The sequence below is a fragment of the Urocampus carinirostris genome, chromosome 9 (genome assembly GCF_059441175.1).
Source record: "Urocampus carinirostris isolate Australia breed hairy pipefish chromosome 9, RoL_Ucar_1.0, whole genome shotgun sequence".
Lineage (NCBI taxonomy): Eukaryota > Metazoa > Chordata > Actinopteri > Syngnathiformes > Syngnathidae > Urocampus > Urocampus carinirostris.
In genome coordinates, this window is record NC_142357.1 from 6802344 (window position 1) to 6829687 (window position 27344).

The 27344-nt window shown below is 39.3% G+C and overlaps 2 protein-coding genes, 1 long non-coding RNA gene and 1 pseudogene across 4 annotated transcripts; 2 read left to right on the forward strand and 2 right to left on the reverse strand.

Annotated features, from left to right (window-relative positions):
- Positions 1–1710: 1710 nt before the first annotated feature.
- On the forward strand, positions 1711–20303 carry sh3bgrl (SH3 domain binding glutamate-rich protein like). Its single transcript, XM_088343963.1, has 4 exons — positions 1711–2218; positions 16895–17080; positions 17979–18059; positions 19597–20303. Exons 1-4 carry the CDS (start codon positions 2168–2170, stop codon positions 19630–19632), a joined length of 354 nt encoding a protein of 117 aa, XP_088200089.1. The 5' UTR covers positions 1711–2167; the 3' UTR covers positions 19633–20303.
- On the reverse strand, positions 19146–19293 carry LOC148359204 (U2 spliceosomal RNA; annotated as a pseudogene).
- Positions 20304–21271: 968 nt separating the features above from the next.
- Positions 21272–25392, reverse strand: LOC148359205 (uncharacterized). The gene is made up of 3 exons (XR_015851322.1): positions 25265–25392; positions 24710–24962; positions 21272–21466 (listed from the first exon to the last, which is right to left on the reverse strand). It is a non-coding gene; the product is annotated as an uncharacterized LOC148359205 (long non-coding RNA).
- On the forward strand, positions 21454–25105 carry LOC148359206 (uncharacterized). Of its 2 annotated transcripts, XM_088344026.1 has the most exons (3): positions 21454–21627; positions 22867–22952; positions 24405–25105. In XM_088344026.1, the coding sequence occupies exons 2-3, from the start codon at positions 22898–22900 to the stop codon at positions 25076–25078; spliced, it is 729 nt and encodes a 242-aa protein (XP_088200152.1). In that variant the 5' UTR covers positions 21454–21627; positions 22867–22897; the 3' UTR covers positions 25079–25105. The 2 variants fall into 2 exon arrangements, with proteins under 2 accessions (XP_088200152.1, XP_088200150.1); XM_088344024.1 differs by lacking the exon at positions 21454–21627 and having other exon boundaries at positions 22692–22952.
- Positions 25393–27344: the final 1952 nt, after the last annotated feature.

A 27344-nucleotide genomic window follows, 5' to 3' on the forward strand; every position in this document is an offset into this window, starting at 1 on the left:
ACAATGCTGATTGCATGACAAAAAGTTCTTGAAAAGTCGGTGCATTTTTTGGCACAACAAAGCGCAGCAACACATACCACTTACTTAGAACTGGTAAGCATACAAGACCCTGTAAGCTTTTAGATCAACGGTGTGTGGGGATACTCCATTTATAATATAGTGGTACAGATCGGCGGCACGGCAGCTAAGTGGTTAGCGTGTTGGCGGCAAATTTCTGAGGTCATGGGTTCAAATCCAGATACCAGCCTCCCTGTGCTTGAGTGGGTTTACTATGGGCACTGTTTCCTCCCACATGGATCTCAAATTCAGATTCAGATTCAGATTCAGATTCAGATCTACTTTATTGTCATTCTAGTACACGTGTATACAGAACGAAATGTCGATGCATCTGACCCCCACAGTTTCCTTGAATGTACAGATATAAATAATGTTGTATTGTATTTTGGCTACGTATAGTATTTTACCATAGTGCCGATAGTGCAAGAAGAGTAGCTAACCAGATGCGCAAAATGGGCAGTCAGGTTAACAAGTCAGGTACACAGTAACATTAACACTGTAACAATAACGCTGTAATTACAATAGTGCAGAGAGCAATGTGCAAGGAGTGGCAAGCTATAAAAAAAACTGCCAGTAGTGCAAAAGTCAGATTAGCAGCCGTTTGGATTTAAGTTAACTATATGTTAGATTGACCATTTAACAGTCTAATGGCCAGGGGGACTAGACTATTGCGGAGCCTGGTGGTCCTGCACCGCACACTGCAGTACCTCTTCCCAGAGGCTAGCAGAGTGAACAGTCCATGATGGGGGTGAGAGGGGTCCCCGGTAATGTTTTTAGCATGGGATAGGCAGTGCTTCTGGCCAATGTCCTAGGTGTGAATGAGCGAGTGACTTGTCTGTCTCTGTGTGCCCTGCGATTGGCTGGCAACCAGTTCAGGGTGTCCCTTGCCCACTGCCCGAAGAATTCCTGAGATGGATTTTACTGAGAATAAGCGGTCTAGATTATGGATTGTACAGATCGTGTTGACTTAAGTCAGGCAAACTGGGGTATTCAGTTGGATATGTGAATATGTAAGAAAGAAGGCTGTATGGGTCGATATCTAGCCCTGCTAATGCTATCATCAGTTTCTTTAAATAGCGCTCTTTGTGCTGTTTGACAAAGTGAGCAACCTCATCTGATAGCTGCACAATATTTATTTGACTAGACATTGTCAATGGTGTTGAATAGTATAACTTTTTGTTGTAGTTGTTGTTTACTGGCCATGCCCACTGTTTACTCTGGTATACTGCCATCTGTCATGGTGTTTTCACGTGCTTAGGTTGCATCTGTGCAAAGGGTTGATATGGGTACAGAACTAAATTTTTGGCAAGCCATCAAAGTGGAGTCAAAATGGTAAAAATTGGCTGGCAACGGCTCTTCCATATTGACAGAAACACCTGGCATTGAATGAGTTAATTAATTCATTATTTATCAATCAATTTCGTTCATAACGTTACATTATTATTGGTCATACGTTTAAAGCAATAAAAAAGTCTGAGAGCCGAAAGAGCCGTCTCTATTTATCGAGCCAAGCCGAAAAAGCCGGTTCTTTAAAAAGAGCCGGAATTCCCATCACTACTTTCCTCAATTTCTTTGAGCGACAATGAACGCCGTCTGCACCAGACGCCTGCAGGGGGCCTACCAGGTCCACCTCGCGAACATGGCTGCCTTCTTGTCTCCACGTTGTATAGTGCACGATTAATCACACACACGAACTTGTACACTGCATCTCGACTCATCATTCGCCACTTTCCCTTTTAACAGACGCATGCATTGCAGTGCAACGAAAACAACGACCACAATCACTTCGAACAAAACTCTCAAGCGCATTCTCGCCAGCTTTTATTTCTCTCGCCTCGCTGCGATTACGTATCTCCCCACGACTCGAGGTAGATCACTTCCCTCTGTCCATAATCTCTCCAGGGGGACTGAAAGGGGCGGGGAAGTTAGAGGAGGCGGAGGAGGAATGCACAGGCTTCATCCAGTGCAGGAGAGGAATATTTGAGAACGCAGTCTGTTGTTAGCAGAGAATCAAACCTGGGAATTTTCCATTTTTTTCCATTCACTTAACGATTTATCCACATTACGCGACCAACAGAGGAACCAGAGCATCAAAAGGCATCATCGGCAAATGACCATGGTTATCAAAGTGTACATAGCGTCTTCTTCTGGCTCTACTTCGGTAAGAGATGTGAATGTTAAATCTATTGTGATAATGTGTGACTATTTGATGAATCTCAAATCCAATTGGAGTGCAACTGAACTTTGATTGAACTCGGAATGTGTATAAACATGGGAGTGTCTGACCATTACTAATTGACCTGTCGTCATGTTTTGTATATTCTCTCATCCTTTCTTGATGTATTGGGAGTTGTATCAAGAGAATAATTTACTCTATTCGTCTGACAACTGTTGTGGTTTGGTCATTGTGTTTATTGACAAGGGATCGCTACTAAAAGCAGCATGATAAACAGGAAATACTCGTAAGTTAGCAAACATTTACTGCACATTCCCTGCCTGGAATGGTTTGGGTTTGCTGAAGGAATCGGTGTGGTGTTTGGTTTCAGGCATGCCAATTTTGTCTAGAGTGGAAAGGAATGATGGCGATGCAATTCTGTTGGGTTTTAAAAAAAGGTGCAGCTTCAGTCCACAATTTAGCACGTTTAAAAATTCGTGTTTATTTTTGTGCTTCAAACTATGAAGTGTAGGCATCAAAAGTTTTAGAGCAGAAGTGTATTGCATCTTTGGGAGGCATGTTGCCAAAGTTAACGTTACCTTATTTAGTTTCATGACAGGCTAACATATGATAACTATACTTAGCTGTGATACATAGCCATATCTTACTTGAAAACTCAAAATACAACATCAGTACCTTTCACTAATTTCATTTTGAAAATCAGCTAGTTTATCTTTTAAAAAAATAAATTGGATTTTGTGGTAGTGCTTAACGCAGTGGTTCTTAAATTTGCTGCAGCTAACAAACCCAACCAGTTTCTCACACCCATTCACCAAACCTTACTTAAGTTTTAATTTTTAAAATTTTCATTTTATTTTCAAATCAAATTCATATTTTTTTTCTTTCAGATCTGTGACAACTTGTGCCAAGATGTCTTATTCATGTTGTCTATTTTGCAGCTGATGGTGTAATGCTGTGAAGATTGTTTTGTTAATGGGTCAAATTCAAGAACAAGCAGAGTGGCCTTAAAATCCAATTAAGGCATCTTCACTTTTAATTTAGAAAGCATTGTGTTCTTGTATTCCCCATCTTAACTCAGTTTATTGAAGTTTTCCTTTCGTTTTTTCCGGAGCAAGGCTAGAGTTGCTCAACTTGGCATTACAAATCTTGCAGATAGGACGCTGACTCCAATCGAGTTTTGTGAAGAACCTACTACAGTGTATCATCCATTTTTGTTCGACATAGTGTGGATTGAAATATGAATATAGTAATAACACAGCATACTATGATGATATCCAAACTTTGGATCACTCCTGAGTGCGCCAAGCAATGTCACTTAAACTTTTGTAGTGCTGACTCTCTGAAACCCTAGGGTTTGATTAAACCCATGTTATGAACCACTTGCCTTAAGTATTGGCTATAGTAAGTCCATGTTTACCATTCCTGTAGAAGGCTTACATTGACGTCACATTCTCGGCGGTAAGCTGTATCCAAAGCCATGATAACGATATGGAAGTGAACGAGATAACGTTCGTCTCCTGGAAATTGTGCTGGTTTGACCTATAACTGAGGTTCAAAAATTACAACGCAAAAACTTGGCAAGGCCACTACAGATGCTAAGGCATATGGAGGGCAACAGAAAAAACGTTTCCTTCAAAGAATGACACCTTATTGGCTGTGTTCATTGATTGAGTTAGTGTCCCCTTCATGGCTTGATGACATCCTTGTAATTTTCTAATGATTACATATCCCTGAATTGTCATTTGTGTGAGCTTCTTCTTTCGCCTTTACACAGTTGGGGGATAAAATCCTCCAGAATAAACTTTCAAACAGGTTTTTGATCCCAGAAGTTGTAAATGATATTGAATTATTTGATAATTATTGATTATTGATATTTTATTACAAAAGTGGAAGAAAATTGTGTTTACAGTTAATGCCATAACATAGCTGACAATACACTAGGGGCGGTTAGCTTTGTGGATCTGGCGATACGAAAAGCACACTAGGTACACAGGGCAATATACAATCGTACCTCAACATGATTTCATACTATTTTTTACAAGATGCCCTGCAGTACAAAATATACAGAAGGGCCTGAGAGCTCGTTAGTTTGCGTCCAACTCATTAAATATTCAACAAACTACAAATATCCTTGCATCAGAAATGCATTCAATGAAAAAAGCCTTAGGAGGTTTGCTTAGTGAATGCAACATTAGCTATGCGAAATGCCCAACCTTTTAACTCTAAAGCTGCATACAGAAAGGATTAAAAAAACAAGAGCCTCTTATTATTTTGACATTATTTACCAAGCACAGCACATTTGTTGTTTAACTCTGTTGTGAAACAAACCGACACATTTTCACAAGGTTATTTTAGAACTTAAAATAAAAATAACCAGTGGTTTCTTTTTTTGTGATAAGTAAATGGTATCACGGGCTATTTTATTAAAGGTGCAAAATGTATAAAAAACATTTTGGAGTAAATAGCAATTTTAGTATAAGCTGCAGGCCACTGAAAACATTTTCTCCACCACAAATTCTACAACGGTACAATTTTGCAGACGAGGATGGCCGAAAATAAGTAAGCAAGCCTGCCCTGTCTCACAAAACAGCAATTGCTTGAGTTAAGGCCCTCACAAAATATTAATTTCCCATTTTAGCAGGTTTTCTTTCTCAAACGTGGCAAATAAACAATGTTTGGCCTGTGCACATCGACACTGTTGACTACCGATTACTTGCTTTCCCAATTTATGGGAACAAAAAGGAAAGTGACTCATGGTTTCCTTTTGATACGACTTGCCAGCATGGCATCGTCTAATAGCTTGCTTGGGGCCGGGGGTTTTCAAAAGTAGAATTATTAATGCAAATACCGGTTTTGGTAATATCCACAAATGAATATGTATCAATATATTGACCCCCTATAAAGCATCAATGTAACATTGTTTTGTTGTATTTATAATACAGTTGAAATGCTGGCTTTTTTGATTACACGTGTGTGCTGCTTATAAGCTGTATGTTCTCTAAAGTCTTCCATAACGATAAGACGATGGCGATCAGTAAATGACACATCTTTTAGAAATATATTTGGGAAATACACTTGCAGTCCAGGTTTGGGTTAATTCTAACCATGCATACCGAACATGTTCACATGCTCATTTCAGCTAACTATAGTAAAAAATGTCATACAGTTAGTCAACACCTTGAGGGTTCATTGCTCCATGTAGTGGACAAATGATGTTTTTACAGATCTTTCTGTGCCACTCAGCACCATTTGATATGTACTTTTTATGCAAAACTAACAATAATTGAAAAACGGTCATTATTAACGAAACCCAAGGTGGATTGTATGATCAGCAGATTGTATTCGGTGGCTGAAGAATCCATACGGCCGTTTTAGTCATAGTTCTCATCTCATCTCATCTCATTAGCCATACCGCTTTTTCCTCATTAGGGTCGCGGGGTAGTCATAGTTTAAAAAGTATTTTTTTGTGATTAGCTTTTTTGATGTAGGAACATATTGTTTACTATTATTATCAAGTCTGTAATGTACCTTTAACCTTTTGTCATTACCAATCATTTTTCTTCCATGTATTTAACATTTACTTCCAATGGGTTAACGTTACCTCAAGAGAACATACTCACTCAGTAGTTACTCAGCCACATAAAGCCTATTTTCGGTTGGCAGCGCTTGAAAGGCTTTATTACTCTCCGTAAATGATTGCCAACGACTCTGCGGTTGTCGAAAAGGACAGAACCACGCAGTCAACAACAGAGGCACACCTGAAACATCAGCATTGATTCTTAACTGTTTTAGTAATCAGGAGCAACGGAGCCTGACAAATCTGCCGTTACATGCCTTTCCTTGCTTTGCCTGCTCACAATAAAGGTTAATTGTCGTTTCCCAATCATTTCCGACTGCATGATGGTAAGAATCCTTGTTTGGAGTATTTGTTAGAACAGTTTATCTAAGTATTTAAATGATTTGCTAATTGATGTATCAGCTTTCAGATTTTAATTATTTGTCCAGTTCAACCAGAGAATGAAGGGAAGTTTTCTGAGCCACCTGAGGCGTGTTCAGGAGAGTGAGTGATTGCTATCGCGAGCTATCGCTAGCTTCTGAACGGCCAGTGATTATTGAGCGCTCGCGTGCCCGAGTAATCACGGGAGAAAGACCGCTTACTTTGATTTCCAACATGGCGTCGACAGTGCAGAAGATGGAGGATCTCACCCTGACGAGTGCTGTTGGCGATGTAATATATCGTCTTACATTGCCTGGTAATGTTTGTGAACAATGCAAGACAGGTATGACCCTTCCACTGTGTTTAGGATAACCTTAACTGTGTCAATATGCGAACTGTCGCTCATATCAGCCAACTCGCTCAAAGCAAGCTGTAGAACGAAATCCATTGTACTGTCGTCGGCCATTTTGGATCAGTAAGGCAATCACAGCGAGCGATTACAAAACGTTCAGCAGTGCGCGGCAAGCGATTATCAAGAGACTACATGTCTGATCACTCTCCTGAACACGCCTCTGGCTGTGTGTACTGCACACACCTATACATTCAATCCACGGTGCAGACCTTTTTTTTTCTTCTTTCTTCTTTTGAAGTGGCATAAATTGTGAATGTCGTGTAACAATGTATGACATTACACGAATTTGAAATTTTAATAATTGGCAGAGGTGTATCAGTAGTTGATTGGGAGAAGACATATCGCCGTTGTTTTGTCATATTGAGAATCATGTTAAATGAAAACCATAAAGAATATGCGGATCATTCGAGTGTTGCACATTTATTTGTACAACCCTAAATCACAAAAAGTCTCAAAGGACTGCATAAGCCAAAATTACAACATCCCGAATCTGAAACCAGCATGCGGGCAAAGAAAAACTAAAAAATCTCAGTATGATGAAAATAAGAAACCTTAAGAAGGAGCCACAGAAGAGGTAGTCCTTCCTGGATGACCAGGCTGCAATGGATGTTGCATTGGGTAACAATACTCAAAACATAGTCAACATTAGCAATAAGCATAGATAATGACTAAAATTGTTCAAAAGTACAAGTCAGTGACAACACGGCTTCCCATATCAGCCAACTGGTCAATACAGATGACATGTCTTAGGTCCAAGAGCTGGTCTGCTATTTTATCCACATTTGTCTGCCTCCCTCATCCTGCCACCAGCCATGAAGCCGAAAAGGACAGGAAAACCAAAGTATGAGTTTGACATCAAACATAAGCTATAGAAGATTTAAACACTTCCACTGAGGTTTTAGATCCTATCTCAGGAGGCAGAGCATTCCACAGCACCAGGGCCCAAATGGAGACCGCTCCCGAGCCTGTTGATTTCTTCTTTGCTCTTGGAGTCACAAGTAGACCAGCATTTTCCGAGCGGTGGCATTGAGCAGGAACATTGAGGGGAAATTAAATCAGAACGATAGTAAAGGCCCCGCTGCCACATTTTAAACCAGGTACAAAGGAGGTACCACATAACAAGAAAATAACCTTAATTTTGCATATAGAGTAAATACTCTGTTTTTTTGCCAGTGGGTTGCATAAGTATTGAACAGGTGCACTGAAATTAGTCATCCACGCCAGATTGGATTGCGTGATTGTTCAGTCAGTCTGTCGTCAGGTTAGGTACCGTCTGTTCTCAAATTTGTATATATTTCCACCCAACACGATATGGTTTCTCTTCTTGGGCTAATTTTCGTCTGCTCGGTTTCAGACATGATTTAGTCCAAAAACGTGTCATAAATGTGTCTGAGCTGAGCCCATCCAACGTGGACCAAATTTAGAACAATAATTGAGTTTTTCCTTTCCCTTATGTAGGTTTTAGATCAGAGGATAGTGTAATAATAGTCTGTAGTTTGCAAAAGTCTGTGGTCTGTACAGCCCTTTAAGACTTCTTGTGATTAAGGGCTATATAAATGAACTTGACTTGACTTGACTTAATAGTCCCTGTTGTGTTTACCTCAACCATTATTTTTTTTTTCACTTTTCAACTTCTTTGTGCAGAAACTTGGCATTGTTTAAATGTCTTTAAATGTATTTTCAACAAGTTTTTCCTGGGTTGGCTGTGTATTTGAGAACCTGAAGTAGAGTGTGTCCTCCACAGGCATTTTATCATTGCAAGATTGTGGATTGCACTAAACCTGGCAAATTTATGCAGCTACAAATTACTGTCCAGTAATGGTGCATAGTTCGGCGTCAGTCCTGCAATAAAAACAGTCAGTCTTTTTTTCTTCCCTAAATGAATATTCCAAAAGAAAATTGATATTTAGTTTAAGATTGGCTTAAAAGAACAGAGCAATGGCAACTGAAATATATGCCTTAAAGCAGCCTTCGCTCATTCTCATTGAAAGTCTCTAGGGAAACAAAGGCCAGACTTGAGCGTGTATTTGAAGGCCGTGTGAATTTAGACAGCAGCGTGCTTTTGAAGCTGTTTGAAACCTTTAAATTCTCCCTCTGGAAAACACAGCCAAAAATGTTGGACAAAGCCAAAACTGTCTGTGCCTACAGTCAAATACATTTTGTCAAAGGAGCCACAGCAATTTTTGTTCCCTAAGTGTACCTTCTGAATAAAAACAAAAGCATTTGAACGTGCTTGTTAATATTTTATTTTTGAAACTAACTCCACTGTAAGCCAAAGTGAATTTGCCGAAACTAACACTCCGAGCTGATAAGGCTGTGCAGATCACGATGGCAGTCGAAAACAGCAACACTGAGTATGTTTACATTCAGGAAATAGTTGGATTAGGATCAGAAGACTGCAGATGTTCAGTTTATGTAAATTAACATAAAGGTCCACAGAAATTTCAAAGGTGATGTTATTCAGAATATGAATAATCTACTTTACAAGGTAGGGTAGTCATTCTTTATTTAGATTACTCGTTTTTTTTGATGCTTTATCCTCGTTTTATTTTTTCAGCTAGTTTTGTCCTCTTTGTTAGTGCCGCAATGGTCTAATAGTGCTGATACAAATTATACATGCTAACTCAAGCTAATTAAGTCAATCTATGAACTGCACCGCTTATCCTCAGTAGGGTCTCGGGGGTGCTGGAGCCCATCTCAGCTGTCCTCAAGCAGTGGGCAGGGGACACACTGAACTGGATGCCAGCCAGTCGCAGGGCACACAAAGGCAGACAACACACCTAGGGACAATTGGGACCGGCCAATTCACCTGACATGCATGTTTTTGGAATGTGGGAGGAAACCGGAGTGCCCAGAGGAAATCCATGCAGACACGGGGTGGCTAACTAAGTATATAACGTTAACTCGTGTAAAGAACGTAAACAGGTTATTTGAAATGGTTTAGAACATATATTCTGATCTCAACCTGACTACTCTCTGCACATAAACATTCACACTGCCAAAATGTCAGTCTCATTGCCACACAGTGTCAACAGTCGATCAACATTTGTCATTATGTGAAAACAGCCTAAAGAATTCGGGTCATGTGATAAATTGAAGTGTTTGTTGATCACATTAACTCAATTGTGTTGAACGATGACATAATATGTTAAATTTTTGTGTACTGCATGAAACTGGGCAAAGTCACAGTAAAAATTGTCAACGGCATTTGTGAATAAAGTTCAGTTTGGTGAAAGTCAATTTTTGGGACCAAGTAAGTGGAACTACCGACTGCCAATTTCAAATAGTGAAAGCATATTTTTCACAGTATTTGCTCCTATTAGCCAAATTTATGCACATTTGTCAAAATCGCTGTAGGATTTTTACCCCAAAAATATTTTGGCATGTTTGGAATGACCTGCATCAGCAGTCTTCGGTCTCTGGGTATTAGAAACACATGATCCATTTCCAGCCAAACAATACAATGTGTGTGCTGCATTTTCAAGGGCTCATTCTTACTGTTATTTGCCAGACTATCTAGCTATAATACGACAAACAGAATGGAAAGCAATCATTTAAAGCAATAGGCCGACCTCTGAGTCAGGACTCTCATACATCTCTCCTAAAAGTACCGGACAGTAAGACTATTGCATATTTTTATTTTCCGTGAAAGGAATTGATCAATATTATCAATTTGTTCAAACCAAAAAATCAGAAAGATAAACATTTTGTTTTTGTCACACTTTGAACTGATAAGTTTATAGTTTAGTCGACACTTTAAACTAAGGAGAGAAGGCATCACTGGATTTGGTACTCACCAAGCCAAATTCCAAATGTGATCTAAAAACCATCCTTTGAGCCCTTTCTTTTTATTTTTAATCTCCAATGTTACATAAAGCAGATCTGCCGTAAAAGGTGCGAAATTAAAGAACAGGAACATTATTGGCCGATGGTGTCAATTATGTCAACAGTGCTCAATAGTCAAAATAATTAACTGGTATCCTATGCAATCTTTTTTGTAGGTGTCCAATATTAAAAACAGAATAAACGTATCATAAACTTATAAACAATTTAAACTATACAGTACACAAAAACACATTTATAGGAGGTCAGCAAAAATATTTTTCTTACGGATTAATGATTTAAAATGTCACCCACTTTAGCACAAAGATTTTCAAGGAAAGTAAAACCATTCCCCGAAAATGGTGGACAGTTATCTTCATTTGGATCATGAGGTCATTTTTTTAAATGCACTCCTTAAAACAGGGTTGTCAAACTCATTTTAACTCGGGGGCCACACGATACAACAAACATTCTGTCTGGGGCCGGACTAGTAGATTAAAGAGAAAGAAAAAGAGAGATAAAGAAATAAGAGAAAGAGGGAGGGAAAAGAAGAGAGGGGGCGGGACAGAGAAAGAGAGAAAGGGCGGGAAAGAGAGAGAGGGAGAGAGCGGGAGGAACAAAAGAGATAAAGAGAGAAGTCATGAGAGAGGGGGAAAGAAAGGGAGAGGAAGAAAGAAATGAAAAGAGAAATAGAAAGACAGAAGGAGAGAAAAGAGAGCGCGAAGGGCAGGAAGAGAGAAAGAGAAAAGGAAAAAATTAAATTAGAGCAAAAGAAGTTAAAAAGACACAGAGAGGGAAAGAGACAAGAAGCAACAAAGGAAGAGAAAAAGAGAGACACGGAGAGTGAAAGAGACAGAGAGTGGGAGAAAAGGTGTGGAAAAAGAGAGAGAGAGAGAAATAAATGAAAGTACAATGTCTTTGTGAGAAGCACTTGGCTTTGGCAACATCAAGTTGACATATTTCAACCTGCAGTTAGTTTTTCTCTTGTGCTTCTCTGAGTGTTGTCTCGCATGCTGGATTCAATCCCTTAGCGGGCCTGATCTGGCCCGTGGGCCGCCTGTTTGACACCTGCTCCTTAGTAGGACAGTGTGTATTACTAGCACCTCTTAGTGGTAAAAAAGGCAATTTATTAAAAAACAAAACAATATTGGTTTAATTAATAAAAAAGTAAACATGGACTTTTAAAAGTAGTCATGGGTGGAGAAATTTGCATCTAGTTTACATAATGTGAGCCCTACCTAGATAGATCTAACACAGGGGTCGGGAACCTTTTTGACTCAAAGAGCCATAAAAGCAAAAAATATTAATTTTATTTTGGGAAAGAGCCACACCATATATTATGAGACAAATTTACTAAAGAGATGGGAGGGAGTGCTCACACTTTTTGCATAGCTCCACCCATCCCTCCCACTCACCCAATCAAATGACTAAGTTCTCTTCCGGTGTTTTGGCGTATTTACAGTTCTGTGGATTCATCATAAGGTATCTGAACACTGAACACAGATTACATAGTGAACTTTTATATAAAGGATTCTTTAGCGTTGTACAGCCAAAACGAGTTTTTCCCCCCCCTTTTTTTGTGTGACACCTTGACTGTAAATTGTAGTGAAAAACGTGCCCTATATATACTGCGAAGTAATGCAATGTTATTTAGTTTTGGTTTGGCTTTGCGTGTACCCGATATTGATAGACAACTCAAGTTTTGAACAAGATGGAGAAATTTTGCATGCAATCAAATTTGTCTCTGAGCCACAGATACTCGTAGAAAGAGCCATATATGGCTCGCGAGCCATAGGTTCCCGACCCCTGATCTAACATATTTGTCCGCCATCTTTCTGCGACGGGTACCCAAAACGAGTAAAACGCTGGGCAAAAAATGTGGGGAAAAAGATGCAGTTTTGTCCCTTTGAGTCTCTGTAGTTTGTATTTTTCTTGTGCTTTTTAGTAGTTGTTTTCAGTTGCACTACACAGTACAGCGACATAAAGGGGTCAAATGATACACACTATCCCTTAAAGAGCTATACAAATAAATGTGACCTGACTAGAGATCGACCGATTATCAGCCAGGCCAATTCTTTGCACCAATATTTGGGAATTTTGACGGATATCAGTATCGGATTTTTAAAAAATGTATTCCACAGGCAGATATTTATGCCTTAAATACAGCCGAGGCTTTCGCTCCCTTACTCTTACTTCTCTCCCACGTTACCCAGCCCACGCCTTCTGATTGGATAAGCGCTCCACTCCCATCCTCCTCCATCCTCTTTACCCAACCTGCCCCTTCTAATTGAATAAGTGACCCGGGGCAGAGCCACTGGAACATTGCTAGAGCGACAGCTCTGCTAGCTCCCAGAAATGCCTGAGTGTGAATCAAGTCGCTAATATCGAGATTTTTAAAGTCTGTGGTAGAAAAGTGCGTGTGTGCAATTGAGAGATAGCGTCAAAAATTTAGTGAACTTGTTTAGGGAAGAACGTTTAGGTAGAGACTGATATATTAGATTTTAACATAACATTGGTTTGTCAATCTGGCTCTAAAACAGGAGTGCCCTCACTTTAATTTGCTAGCTCCGTTAAATTTTCCATTCTCAGTCTTGTTGGTTGTATTAAATTATTTATTTATTTATTCATTCATTCATTATCTGTATTGCTTAATCTCAGTAGGGTCGCGGGCATGCTGAAGCTATCCTCCTAGCTATCTTTGGGCAGTGTGCAGGGGACACCCTGACCCGGTTGCCAGCCAGTCGCAGGGAGATTTTTTTATGAATTTGTTGTAAACAATAAATTGGAAGCTATTTCAGTTTTCATCTACATTTTATAACAGTTGCTGCTAAGCCGAATTTTATATCCTGCACTGTAAGTTTTTGGTTTAAGTGAAAGATTACCCATATAGCCCCCGCCCAAAAAGGTACACCGTCTGAAAGGGCGCCGTCTCCATAGTTGGTTCTTTTTCAGAATCACTACTTTTTCGGGTTAACACAGACAAGCATACAAGTGTGCGTATTGATAAAATAAAGCGGAAGCGAAATGGAGTTAGGTTGTGGTTTATTTCAGTATTGATAACGAAGTAAAAACCTGCCTGTGTTTGTTTTAAGCTTCCTTTAACTAGCGAACCTTCGATTAATTATTCTTCAATTGTCTCGCGGGGGCTGCTCGGTTTTCATGTTCTTCCGCGTAGCGTAAAAATCGACACACCACGTCATACGAAAACACTGAAAGCATTCAATAAAGGGAAAGTGAGGTTTTGGATTGAATTCATATTCGGAGGGACAACTCTCTTCAGCCTGTGGTAGTACAATAACTTTCAAATTGCTAGATATGCTACGGAGTTAGCATCCATGAGTTCTTCCACTTACAACGCATTGCATATGATGTCACGCAGCCTATTCCATGCAAGCGGAATATGATGCCAATCAAACAAGAGGCTTGAATAAAGTATCTATCCATCTATCTATCTATCTATCTATCTATCTAAAAGTCACAGGAGAAGCATTGATGTGGTGCATTTAGTTGAAAATGCTAAAACCTGGGATTTCACCCAAAAATACTGTAAGTCTTGGCCAAGGCTCGAACCTGTGACCTCCCATTCTCTGGAACGAGCACCCAGCCCTAAGGGCACTGAGCTGGTCTCTGTCCGCCACTCTGCCGCCAAGTTTTATTTGAATTCATAACAAATAATCATTGTTTTTGCATTATTGAAAATGCCATACGCCATTTTTTAAGTTTTTACAGAAAATTAATACCGGCTCCAAATATCAGTTCTCGACCTACTAATAATCGGTTTCTGTATCCGTCCTGAAAAAGCCCTTTTGGTCGCATACGCAGACCTAAAAAAACAGAGGTGATATTATCAAGTTGTGTCTTAGAGGCACAGTATGTTAAAGAGCAGAGAGATCTGCACTGACAGAATAAAAAAACCTATGTTAAATGAAAATTGTTTTCCTTTCTGAACACGATTGTATGGACCACAATTGTCATTTAACATTGGCCCAGACATTGATTTGTAGTCTTAAAAGTCAATGTCTAATATTCAGTGGCTTCTAGTGGTACAAAAAAACTTTGATCCAGTAAAAGAAAAAAAAAAAAGAAAAGACTACTCTGCAAAAAACTATCATACCAAAGCTATTTTTTTTTAACAAATTATTGTTCAATAAATGTTTTTTTTTTTTTTTACACCGTGGAATCCCCACTTAAGTCGGCGCCATGTTTGCCGCCACGTTGTGCCGTATATCACTGGCCCTGGCTTGTACCAGACAACACAATGCAATGTATAGTCAAATATAACACAATATGGTTTGGTAGTAGAGTATAAGTATTTTTTCAAGAATACTCGTATGATTGCAAAGTATTTCAACATGGAAACATTTAAATTGCAGTAGATAATGGAACATCTCTATTTTCATTTTTCTTAACCCTAGAAATAAATAAATATAATTTATATGACAAATAAATCTATTCTTTCCGAAATGCACATGACGCCAGGTGTGTGTCACACACTGTTGTGGGCGTTCAAAAGTGTGTGCACAGACTTGCCACAGGCCTTTTTTGGCTCTTGTTTGACTGGTTACCTCCTTTCAAGACCCAGAGGAGCATTTGTTTCCGTCTGGCCTTCTAGGGCCATCAGGCACCCAGCAAGGCCCTATTGGACAATGCACTCAAACACATCCATGTAAGAGGCTGGCCTACAATCAAGACCCCAATTCAAACAGAATGTCTGAAGGACCTGCCCCTTTTTCTTTTACTTTCGGCTTGTCACGTTGGAGGTCACCACAGTGTGTCATCCTTTTCCATCTCTCCTCTAAGTCCAACAGTCCTCATGTGTGTACCAACCTCTCAGCTCCCATATTTTGCTCTTTCCTAAAAACTATTACATTTCTATTATGTTAATTTTTTGCCCAAAGGTCCACTCAATTATAAATGAGTGATAACTTTACTCTGTTTTAATACTGGGCACCTGCAAAGGATGCCAGTTCATTATTTTGACTGTGATTCCCCACTATTTGTTGTTATTTTGCCTATTTACATTGTTGTCACTATCGGCCAACATTCCTGCTATTCTTTAATTTCCAAATGCAGTAGGGCCGATCTGGTTTTTGTTAGGGGTGGGCGATACCGGGATTTTTGGTATCCATTCCAAGTAAACACAGGGTTGTATCGATCAATACTGATTTGATTCAAACACGTTTTGCTTGGAATGTCATGATTGTTAACTAACTGAGCCCGTACCCCCTTGATTTAGTTTAAAATTATGATAAAAATAACAAAGATTTTAGGCACTAGAAAAATCTGTTTTTTTTTATTATATAACTACAATAAAAATTCTAAGAGTATAAAAAAACAAGTATGGATATTTCTATTACAACTGTTGAACTACAATCAAGCGAGTCTCACCAAAATAAAGCAGAAATTTTACGAAAATACAAGTATAAAAAGTTCAACCAAACTAAATCAGAAATTTAACAAAAATGCAAGCATAAAAAAGTAAAGATGACAACTCTAATACTTTCCATTGCACAATATTTTGAAAAGTGCAAATGGGATAAACAATACTATGTAAAAATCATTGCAGTATTAAAATAAAATACTTTTACAACTGTTTCAGTACAAAAGTCAAGAGAGTCAAAGTAAAAAAAAGCAGTAATTTAACAAAAATAAAAATACATTTAGAATAATTTCCATTGCACAATATACATGATTCAATTGTTTGTTTGTTTGTACATGATTCAAATTGAATCTTTTCTTCCGGCGCCGTCACGAATGGCAGCCACTCCAGCAGCTCCCGTGTTATTTTCGATTGTTCTCGATTGTTCTCAGCTCAGGGATGCTGCTGGAAATGTGAATTTCCCTTCGGGGATGAACAAAGTATCTATGTATCTATCTATCTATCTATCTATTTTGAAAATAAAGTCAGTAGTGCGAATGAAGTGTAAACACGATCGAATCATATTTGAAAGTTATAATGTATGTATAACCCTACGACTTAATAAAAACACTATCATAATGATGAGCACCGTACCGATCTCAAGACAATAGTATGGAGTCGACCCAAGTACTAGCTCGGAATCGAATATATGAATATTTGAATAGATCCTCCACCCTTAGTTTTTTGTAACCTAGGAGATTTAAGTAAAAGAAATGCCTCAGAGGAGGGGTTCTAGAACATAATTAGAATTTGGCATACTGTTTTTGTACTGTCTTCATATACAAAATTCATTGACTTGTCACCTTTTTTTGGAGTTTCCACTAAACTATTAATTTATCAATGACACAAATTTACAAGGATGCTACCATTCTTTAACACAGAGTGAACAGTTTTTTCTTGGGTGTTGTATCCAACCAGGAGGAAGTTAGCTTTTTTTTTTCTTTCTCTTTTTTCTTTAGCAGACCGATGACAGTTTCATTCGACCCCCCCAAGCTCTATTTCCTCAAACGGTTCCTCACAGTTGACACATGACTAACTGTCAACTTCCCCTCTCTTAAAATCCACCCACAGATTAAAAAGCAGCAACAGGACGTTATGGGCTTCCTGGCAGCCAATAAAATTGGGTATGAAGAGTGCGACATTGCAGCCAACGAGGAAAACCGGAAGTGGATGCGAGAGAATGTTCCTGAGGAGTCACGGCCGGCCACTGGGAACCCTCTTCCGCCGCAGATATTCAATGAAACTAAATATTGTGGGGTGAGACAAAAATTGTGAGGTGAACTCACATAAAGAATAAAAATCAGACAGTATCTCAAATTGATAATTTTGGTCTGGATAAAATAGATAGATACTGTCTAGATAAATGTCTCGATAGATGTGTCTGTCTCAAATACATTATCTATATGTATATCTGTCAATAGATAAGATAGATACTTTTGGTCCAGATAGACAGATTGATATAGAAATAGTTTTGGTCTATAGATTGTGTCTGTCTGTCCATTCGTCCTTCCGTCTCTCTGTATAGCATCTGTCTGTTTATGTATAGACAAGCAGACAGATGTTATGTATCTGTGTGTCTGTCTTTGCATGCTTAACAGTATGGCGGCACAATTTTTGAAAAAAAAAATAAAAATAAAATAAAATAAAAAACCTACCATAAATTTCGGATTATTGAGCGCAACTGATTATAAGCCGCACCCAGCACATTTTAAAAGGAAAAAACATTTTGAAGAAAACAGCGCTCTCTTCTGGGGAGCTTTGAAAGGGTTTTAGCGTGCTGCTTGCAAACTTTCTCCTGCCTTTTTTGGCTAGTGCCTTAAAACTTGCCTCTGATTACCCAGCGCTGTTAAAACCGAAACTGTGACACTCCATAAGTCACAAAATTGGAACTATTTAAAAAAAAAAAGTGTTTTACGATTACACAAGCACACTACTTAGCATCTCAATATCGATTAGATTTTAGTTAATTGTGCTGCCCTACTACCTAGGTACCTAACTACCTAGCTGCTATGCTGGCTGCTTTGCTAGTTAGCTAATCAGTCATTTCTTCTGCCATTTAGTAACTTCAAGTTCGTTTCTTATTTTTTTCCTTTCCTTTTTTCAAAGTATTCTACAAAGGTTTGTTAAGTTTTTTTCCTTTTTCTTTGCTTTTCAGAACTACGAGGCCTTCTTCGATGCCAGAGAAGACAATGCTGTGTATGCCTTTTTGGGTCTGACCGCTCCCCCAGGCTCAAAGGTAACATTTAAGAGCGGAAAGAAAAATTGACAAATAAATTAGGTGAGGTTATCGCAAATTTTTAACCTCTTTTACTGGTTAAATCTGCCAGGCTAGCTTTAAAACTCAACACTGAATTTTTTTTTATGTAGAACCTATCCAATATTCTGACAAGTTGCTGCACGAAAATTGAAATAGACTATTTAGGCCGATTATACATTGAGTTAACATGTATTTGGATCCAGATAATTTTATTGTAATTTTGAAACAAAATTGAGATGATTCAAAAAAAAAAAAAACTGATTTCAATCAAGTGAAATTATCTGAATATTGATTCGAGGTGATTGTTTGGTGTGCAACCACTTGACAGATAAAAATTAAATAAAATTAACACATAATCATAGTTTCAGTGTATAGCTAAAATCTAAGGACATAGTTATCTAAACGTATTTGTCTGAACAAAATATGGCTAACACGCCATTCTTGTAACATTAATATAGATTAGGCATTTACATGTATAATAATTTTGTCAAATAAAATTGCAATGGCAAAAAAATAAATATCTTAGTTTTGGGTTGGGGGGGGGGGATTTTTGTAAGGTTTATAGTTCTATATTCTTTATCAATTATCCATTATCCGTTATCCGTCAAATCATAATACGCTACAAAGCCAAGGGGCCGAAACACTTGCTCTCAGCCAATAGGCCGAGCCAAGGTCCTAGCCACAGAGCCATGCAGTGATCAGTGCGAATGCACCGTTCCCGGAGGTACTGCAATACCTGGCCAATGCGTGCAGTGGACAGAGCAAGCTCTCAGTACCGGGGGGGAGGGATTTTTAAGGGTTATTGATCTATCTTCGTTATTCATTAGCCATTATTCGTTATCGTTCAGTTCATAATACGCTACAAAGCCAAGGCGCCGGGACACTTTCTCTCAGCCAAAAGGCGGAGCTAAGGTCCTAGCCCTATGTCCTTCATTAAGCACACGGTCATCCGTTATCGGTCAGTTCATAATACGCTACAAAGCCTAGCCTTTTTATCTGTCAAGTGGTTACTCTCTGCCAAAAGGCCAAGCTAAGGTCCTAGCCTTAAAGCCTTGCTGCGATCATTGCGAATGCACCGTTCCCGGAGGTACTGCAATACCGGGCCGATGCGTGGAGTGGACAGAGCAAGCTTTTATACCATCTCCGTATTGCAAAAATCTATGATGGTTGTTGTTCATTTGGTTCCGGGCCACGCCAAAAAACAAAAAAAAATACCTTATTGGTTGCTGATACTGTATTTATGCGCGTTACACCGAGGTTTTACTGTAGTATATCACTGTAATTGAGCAATGACTGATCAGTCCACAAATAATGCTAATCTCATTTGCTCAGCATTTGATGCAACGGGAATGAAATCATTATACTATTTTTACACACAGTGCCAATTTGTACAACGTTGTAGTGGGGCATTATAGGAAATGGTTAAGCCAGAACAACATAGTATAATAGATAATCAGTTAAAATATTACACTGTTCCTCATACTCTGTCCTTTCTTTTCTTTGTGTTTGCTTGCAGGAGGCTGAGGCTCTGCTGAGAAAAGCACAACAGTAGCAGTGATCTTTCCTTTTTTAAATAAACACCCCGCCTGTCGAGGAATATGTTTGTTACAAAAAAAAATGTTTTTTTTTCCCCCCATGCTGTGCCTAGTCAGTTATTGCGAAACGAGGTGCAACAAAAGACGACATGATACAGCTTATCAGGACTCGACAAGTGCTTCCTCCACTTACCATAACCTCAGCCCTTTCACTTATTGGTCTAATGTCAAGGTTGTTGTTGAACATGATTATAAGATCTCCAGTGTAGCCTCAAGATATTTTTGTCCACAGTATAATGTGCACATTAAACACATTATAACAATGATTAAATTAAGGTCTTTAATCTTTGGGAAGTTCAGAAAAGTTTTCCTTTGGTGCTCCTATTTGTTCTGTTTTTGCCAAAAGTTCAGCACCTTGTGCAGGAGTGAACTAATTCTGTTTTTTTATTTAGAAAATATATTTATATTTAGTTTTTTCAATGAGTCTTAAAGCTGTTTTCACGGCAACCTTTTTCTACAAAAGCATACATGTTTAACAATGACACTTCAGGCAGGTGTGTTATTTTGTTTGCTGTTGATTTTTGGGGTGATGAGTGGAGCGAATATGACGTAAGCCTTATGTTTCATATTGTGTTGGAGAATATGTGTTATAATTCCTGACCCAGAATAAATGTTAAATTTCAAACAAGTCTCCGGCATTTTAATCTATTTTTTTATGTGATTTTTGCTAACATGTATTTGTCATTACGTTAAACCTCTATTTTTTGCAGGGGTTGTGTTACAAAAAAGTCGTGAGAAAACCCGCAAAGTGGAAACGTTTTATTAGATATTATGTAATACATACTACTAATAAAATAACAACTCTAGATCTACAAATCCAAACAGAATTGCAGTTGTAAGAATGAATAGTCCTTATTGTCATACAATAGTACAAGGAAATTGGAGGGCTTATCCTTTCAGTGTAAGAAAGTGATGTTGAGAGCGGCCAGCTGGCTGCACGCCAGCATCAGGGATACTTGGGACGAGGCAGGTCTCTGAAATGGTGGAAAATACAACCATCACGAATGTAGTCGTTTCCCTCGAGTTGTGGCTTCAGGTCATCCGTTTTATGGCTAATGGACCTAGCGTTTGAGAGAAGCAGGCACGGTAGGGGATGTTTGTGAGGGTTAAGTAACCGGCAGAACAGACCTGCAGCCTTAGCTTTGCTTCATCTCCACACGCCAACTCAGTCTCTTCCCGAACCCGATAATAAGCCACAGAGCATCCAGTGGTTATTAGCATTTCATTGCGCTCTTTTCTGAGTCTGATCTTAATTGATGAATTTCTTTTCAATGTAACCAGCGCTAAAATGCTCTCCATGCTTCGCAGTTTATTTTGGGTGAAAACATTGACTCGTGGGCCTGCCGGATTGTATTACTCACAGCATACAGTCACACTCACCGAATACACACACAAAACACTCCTGACAGAACAAGAACAAATTGTAGACCTAAACGCGTAACGTTTCACAACAAACTTTATTGCGGAAGCGGAGAGAAGTCAGGTGCGGGAAAGCAAACGCCAGCAATTTAGCGATTGCTGGGCAGGAGGAGCCGGGAGCTCACGGGATCAAAGCGTGCTCGGAAAACGGAAACGAGTTGAGCAGCCGGACGGCAGATTGGAGCGTGGTCGATGGGCAGAAACAAGTTGGGCAGCCAGGGCGGGAGATCGGAGCGCCTTGCATGTGCGGAGGTTTGCTGACGGACTGACGAGTGAATGGAAGCGTTGAGTTTAAACAGGAGGGGAACCAATCGGGAAACGAGCAGGCACAGGTGAGGGCAATGGACAATCATGACAACTCCACGGCTTGCCCTAGTGATAGAATTTGAAAATGTTTGAGAATTCTCATCATATTAACATACATGTTTTTCTTTTAGTAGAATGTGAATTGAATTTTTAAACTGGAGTTTGTGGGGAAGAGCTAACAGTATTCCAAATCAAGGAAAGCAAATTCAGGAAAGTAATTCCAAAAGGTATACAGTAATCGCCTCGCTGTAAAGAGGTTCACTTTTTACAGTCTCACTGTTTCACATATATTATCATGCATTCTAAATGAATAATCAGTCCCTAACAAGGTATGCATGCGTAAAAAATCAATGTTTACAGGTACCTTACACAGTACTTTTATTTGTCAAATTAGCATTTTGGGCGTGGGCAGCACGGCGGCACAGTGGTTAGTTAGCGCGTGTGCGGCACAGTTCTAACGCCATGGGAATCTATGTGGGTTCAAATCCAGCTACCGGACTTCCTGTGCAAAGTTTGTATGTTCTCCCTGTGCTTGCGTGGGTTTCCTCCGGGAACTCCGGTTTCCTCCCACATTCCAAAGACATGCATTTCAGGTGGATTGGCTGGTCCAAATTGTCCCTAGGTGTGAATGAGCGAGTGAATTGTCTGTCACCGTGTGCCCTGCGATTGGCTGGCAACCAGTTCAGGGTGTCCCCAGCCCACTGCCCGATGATTGCTGGGATGGGCTCCAGCACCACCGCGACCCTACAGAGGATAAGCGGTGCAGATAATGAGATGAGTATTTTGGGCACATAAAATTGATTATTTTCTAGTTTCAATGTATAATACAGAATTTAACTGTATAATATTTGTTAGAAATATGTTTCTACTACAAGGATTTCACCTAACTCCAGAAATAAGTAAAAAATAAAACTTAAATGAGCGTATTTACCTTTTGACATAGAAAAATTAGGAGTGGGTTACAATACTTCACTTTGTTCTTTTTTGCACTTGAGTTGTGTGTTTTTTTTACACCTATATACGTTTGTTATCATAGTTTTAGAAAGGGTGAGCTTTTTATGCATGTAAATTAAAACACTAACTTGTGCAAATGTTGGTGTAATGATTTGGCAAAACATAAACAGTAGGGCTACTCTTATAGTGAGTCATCTGTGGCCTCTAAACTTAACACCCCCCTTGCATCTAATTTCCCTTCAAATACACTTGATCACTATTGCAAAATAGTGGTCACCTTCTTCTCTCCTAATTTTCAATGTCATTCTTCATAAAGGAAGTGAGCTAAGTGGGTGGAAGGGGCCACTTCTCTGTTGGAGAAGTTACACAGGCCAGTAGATCTCAACAAATACATGTTTGGTCACATTTTACTTCTTAACTAGCAAAAAACGACTACCAGAAGGGGGGAGGGAACTGGAAAATTAATTGTAAGTCATGCTGGGAGAAGGTTTTCTGAGTGTGTTGCATTACAGAGACGACAACGAGAAAGATGTTTCGCTTTCCATGGGACACGGTTTTCAGAAGGCCTCGACGACTCTTCAGACTGATCTTCAAAAAGGTAAGCAGAATATTAACCAAAACCGTCGCAATAAATTGTTTGGGCAATACTGACATTTTCAAGATTTTCCTTCATAAATCATTCGTTGTTTGAATCAAGATTGTCATAGAAATATCATATAGCAGACAAACGGTGATATTCGGGAAGTGAAATAAAGTTAATGGGATTTACAGAAAGTGCAATATTTACTTAAACAGATATAAATTAGAGTACTCAAACAGAAAGAATTACATAAATATTTAGTTATATCCTCCTTTTGTACAAAAAAAGCCTCTAAACGCTTCTTTAGCTTTCAATGATTCTGTTTAAAGCTGTTTTGGACGATTTTTCTCGACAACATATCTCCAGTTTGTTCAGATTTGTTGGTTTCTGAGTATGGACAGCCCGCTTGAAATCTCACATAAGATTTTCAATAATATTTAGGTCTGTGGACTGAGATGTCCATTCCCGAACATTGTATTTATACCTCTGCGTGAATAACACAGTATAATTTGAGCAGTGTTTAGGGTCATTGTCTTGTTAAGGTATCCAGCCCTGGCATAAAATTAAACCGTCACGAATAATTTAAAATTGTTTGGAAGTAATTGCTGATACTGAGACTGGATTTCATGCAATCTTCAACTTGATCAAGACAGCTAGTATCTCCACTGGGAGCAAGGCTCCGTCAAGGGGGTCCGGGCGCGGTTGACTTCAGGGAACATTTCTAACTTTTCCAGAATAAAGAGCAATTGTAACTCTGCTACACTAGGGGGAAGTGGCGTCCTGAGTGGCAAAGTGTTTTTGTTTACATTTAGCCTCCACCCTGCGTTAAGCACATAGTATACGCATTCAGTATGAAGTGTAGACACAAACTGTAGTGGGCCTTCAAGTGACCCCACGAACAAAAAAACACTGATGCGGAGATAGGTGAGGAGAAACTGGGTAAAGAGACCAGCAAAAGTCTCCTCCTGGTGCACTTCACTTCGACCATGGAGGAAGATGGGAAAATTGGTGTGCTTGCTATGTCAAAAATGTTGCAGTGGGCAGAACGAAGGCTTGAATTTTTCTTTAGCAAAAATGGTTTAGGGTTAGGGTTAAAGGAAAATAATTGAGAAACACTGTCTTAACCATGATGTTGAAAAATCTTTGTCGCAAGGTCATTTGCAGTAGTTTGTTGCCACTCCTCAGAGAAGATGCAAAGAGGAGAACATGCAACTGGCCACCATAAATTAGCACTAATTGTTAGAAAGCTTTTTTTAATCAATGAAACAAGAAGGGTACCCAAATGTATGCACCAGCCTACTTTTGTTTTAGTGATTAATGCACACTTTCACTTCTCAATGATTTAAGAAGAAAAATCTTGAGAATGATCAGGGGTGCATTGTGTTTAAAAATAAACTTTCTGGGGATTAATCAAACAGTAACAAACAAGCTGAATAAACTTTTTGGTGGTTTTTTTCTTTTTCTTTTTAGGTCTAAACCAGGAGGATCCTGGCTCCAGACTTTCAATCGGGTCCGGACTCTTGCCCTCATCCGCCACAGTACTTTCCATCCCCAGGTGTTCAACTCTCCGATCGCTGGAAACAGAATCGACGCTATGCTCGGTTCCCTGTAGCCTCCTAGAACATTACCCCGATCTGCAGGTGGCTGACTCAGGACTCATCCCCTCCAACCCTCTCAGGACTGGCGCCAGCCCACAAGAACTCTACTCACAATCTTTTCCTTTTACCCAATCTGATGAACCTCTTCACCAGCCTTCGCTCTCACTCCCGGAATACCTGGTAATGGGTGACGGGGTAACCACCAGCTTGGGTATGCCTGCCATGCAGTTGGAGCCCATGTCAAACTCACTGCTGAATGGAATTCTCGAGAAAAAGTTGGACGAGGTCTATCTGCAGCACTTGACCGATAACCTGGCTCGATGCGGCTCCATCGTGGGGAACAGCCTCCTTCATGGCCTGGTGCCTCCCCTGCAACCCGTCAAGGGGAAGCATGGGCCACACTCACTGGAGTCCAGTCTGGAAAAGGGACCTGGAGGAGAAAGTGACAAGAAAATAAGTCACCTGACCACACAAAATTTAGCTTCATGTTCGTCCAACTTTAGTACTCCTCTGCTTCGTATTTCAGAAGATGTACATGAGCAATGAAAGAATTTAACATGGTGTTTGTTGAATGCATTCATTAAAAAGACGTTTTGTCGATTAAAAAAATCACGGGTTACATACAAATTGTTTTTCTTGCCACTGACAGTAAAATAACTTGTATTGAACATTAAAGTTTTCGTCCTTCATGGCGACGTGAGTGAACTTTAACTGCTCTTTTATGTCACTTACTGGTGAATTGTTGTATTACGGGGTTTTCTCACCGACACTGTGAGAAAACATGTGATTTGTTCCTGTTGTAGTGGGAAACGAGATAAATCAAAAACAAATGAAAGGATCCGAGAAATACCTATGAATCAATCCATTACATACAACAAAATATTCTCAAGTATTCCCATTACTGAAAGGTAGGGTGCGTCATTTGACGTGTCCTTATAAGACAGAAAGTCAAAAACTTTCTCTATGAAGTATGTTAATATGCCCAACTGAGTTCAAAGTGCCTTTATACTGGTATATTCTTTACCACCGCACCTATCTGCTTTCATGTTACTTTTATCAGAGATGGTCGGGAGACGCAAGACATTGGGAAGCAAGAAAGGGGGAAGGTCGGGAAGGTAGTGATTTCATGTTTGTCTTCACAGTTTTTCTTAGTGGAGATGGAAAATGGGGGAAGTAAGGAAAGGTCTGGTTCAAACAGTCAAAACTCTAACCCAAATGTCAAAGTAGTATGCAAAACCTTGCTACAGGTGTGTTGAAAGCGTTTTTACCAAACCACGGCAGGGATTTGAACATATGGAAACTGATTTGGGACACCTAATTTTCCTTAGAATACATTTTTAAATTCGTGCATCAGTGTACATACAGTCCTGCATACTGTAAAGCACAAATCACTTGTGGCTCTAAAGATATAGTTTCCTGTAGATGGCCGCAAATACCATATTTTATACAATACCCGGGCCATAAAACCATGCTAGTTTCTCATTGTTTGAGGAAATAAAAGTGGATAAAGTGTATGTTTCGAGCACATTTCGAGATCTAAGATTAAACGATTTTTCATTCATCCATCATTCTACCCAACAGTCCATCCATCAGTCCATCCAATTAACCCATTCATCCTTAATTCTTTTGTATAGATTTGCTGTCATGAAGGATAGATTAAAACAAGATATTGAATATGACTGTATTTAACAATTCACTCATTTATGTATTTATTTGTTGAGCTTTTCACAGAAGCAGATGTTCAAATTCCAAAACACAAAACTTCTACAATAAGAATGATTGTACAAATCCAGCAAATCTCTGTTCTATAGTTGTTTTGAAACCATAGTGGAAAAAAAGAGAAAAAGGAAAAACATGTCTGTGCAATGCCCCTTCCTTTTGAGTGTCTGTCACCATCAGTGTTGGGAGTGTTATTAAAAACACAGTAATTAGTTACAGTTATATATATATACATACCACAGCCATATACCCCCAGTGGGAGGTGGCTAGTCATTTCTGACTCTTTTCTGGAGATTGATTCAGTGGAGGGGATTCCCAGCCCCCTCGCTCAACCGAACTGAGGTGTTGGGAGTCATTAGGTGACCAAACCCCCAATTCCAACCCCTAATGCTGAACGCCAAGCAGGAAGGCAACGGGTACCAATGTTTAAGTCTTAGGTATGACTCGGCCGAGGCTTGAACCACAACCTCCCAGTCTCGGGGCGGGCGCCATACCCCCAAGGCCACCGAGCTTGTATCCGTTAGTTACCAGTTACTTCATTTAAAAAGTGATTCTCTTACCCACCAAATTATTGACACCAAAACAACACATGACTCTGAAAATAACAGTCTAGTTTCAAACTACTGAGCAGTTTTCGTATACTCGCATAGGGGATGACCCTCCAAAACAGCTTTAAAATAGCAGCATAATAAGAGAAATAGAAATAAGCGACTACAGTCTGCACAAACTTATGGAAGCATTGAACCTTCATATTCTTTGCTTAGGCAATCTTAAGATCTTGCAAATACTGTAAGCACTTAGGCGAGTCACTTCATATCCATGTTGTTTCCAGGCTTCAAACAACTCAAATATCTCCCATTACTGGGAACTGCCCAAGACGTTTATATTTTTTCTTCAGGCACGGTGTATTGAAATTGTTTTTTTGTTTTGTTTTTACAAAAAACAGAAACAAAATTCAGCACACATTGACCATAAATTCTGTGTTCACGTTTGCCCCATTGTTTCCCGTTGCCTTGTTGTTCCTGAATAAGCCACACACCCCTCCCCATGCACTGCCTACCACTTGCTAATGGTGACACACAACCAAATATGT

What these genes read in the sequence shown, in the direction of transcription:
- sh3bgrl (XM_088343963.1), top strand. Translation starts at nt 2,168, where the DNA reads ATGACCATGGTTATCAAAGTGTACATAGCGTCTTCTTCTGGCTCTACT. An exon ending in CTTCTTCTGGCTCTACTTCG is followed by an intron (nt 2,219 to 16,894) that starts GTAAGAGATGTG and finishes ATCCACCCACAG; the next exon opens with ATTAAAAAGCAGCAACAGGA. An exon ending in CCGCTCCCCCAGGCTCAAAG is followed by an intron (nt 18,060 to 19,596) that starts GTAACATTTAAG and finishes GTTTGCTTGCAG; the next exon opens with GAGGCTGAGGCTCTGCTGAG.
- LOC148359206 (XM_088344024.1), top strand. Translation starts at nt 22,829, where the DNA reads ATGCTGGGAGAAGGTTTTCTGAGTGTGTTGCATTACAGAGACGACAAC. An exon ending in TCAGACTGATCTTCAAAAAG is followed by an intron (nt 22,953 to 24,404) that starts GTAAGCAGAATA and finishes TTTTCTTTTTAG; the next exon opens with GTCTAAACCAGGAGGATCCT.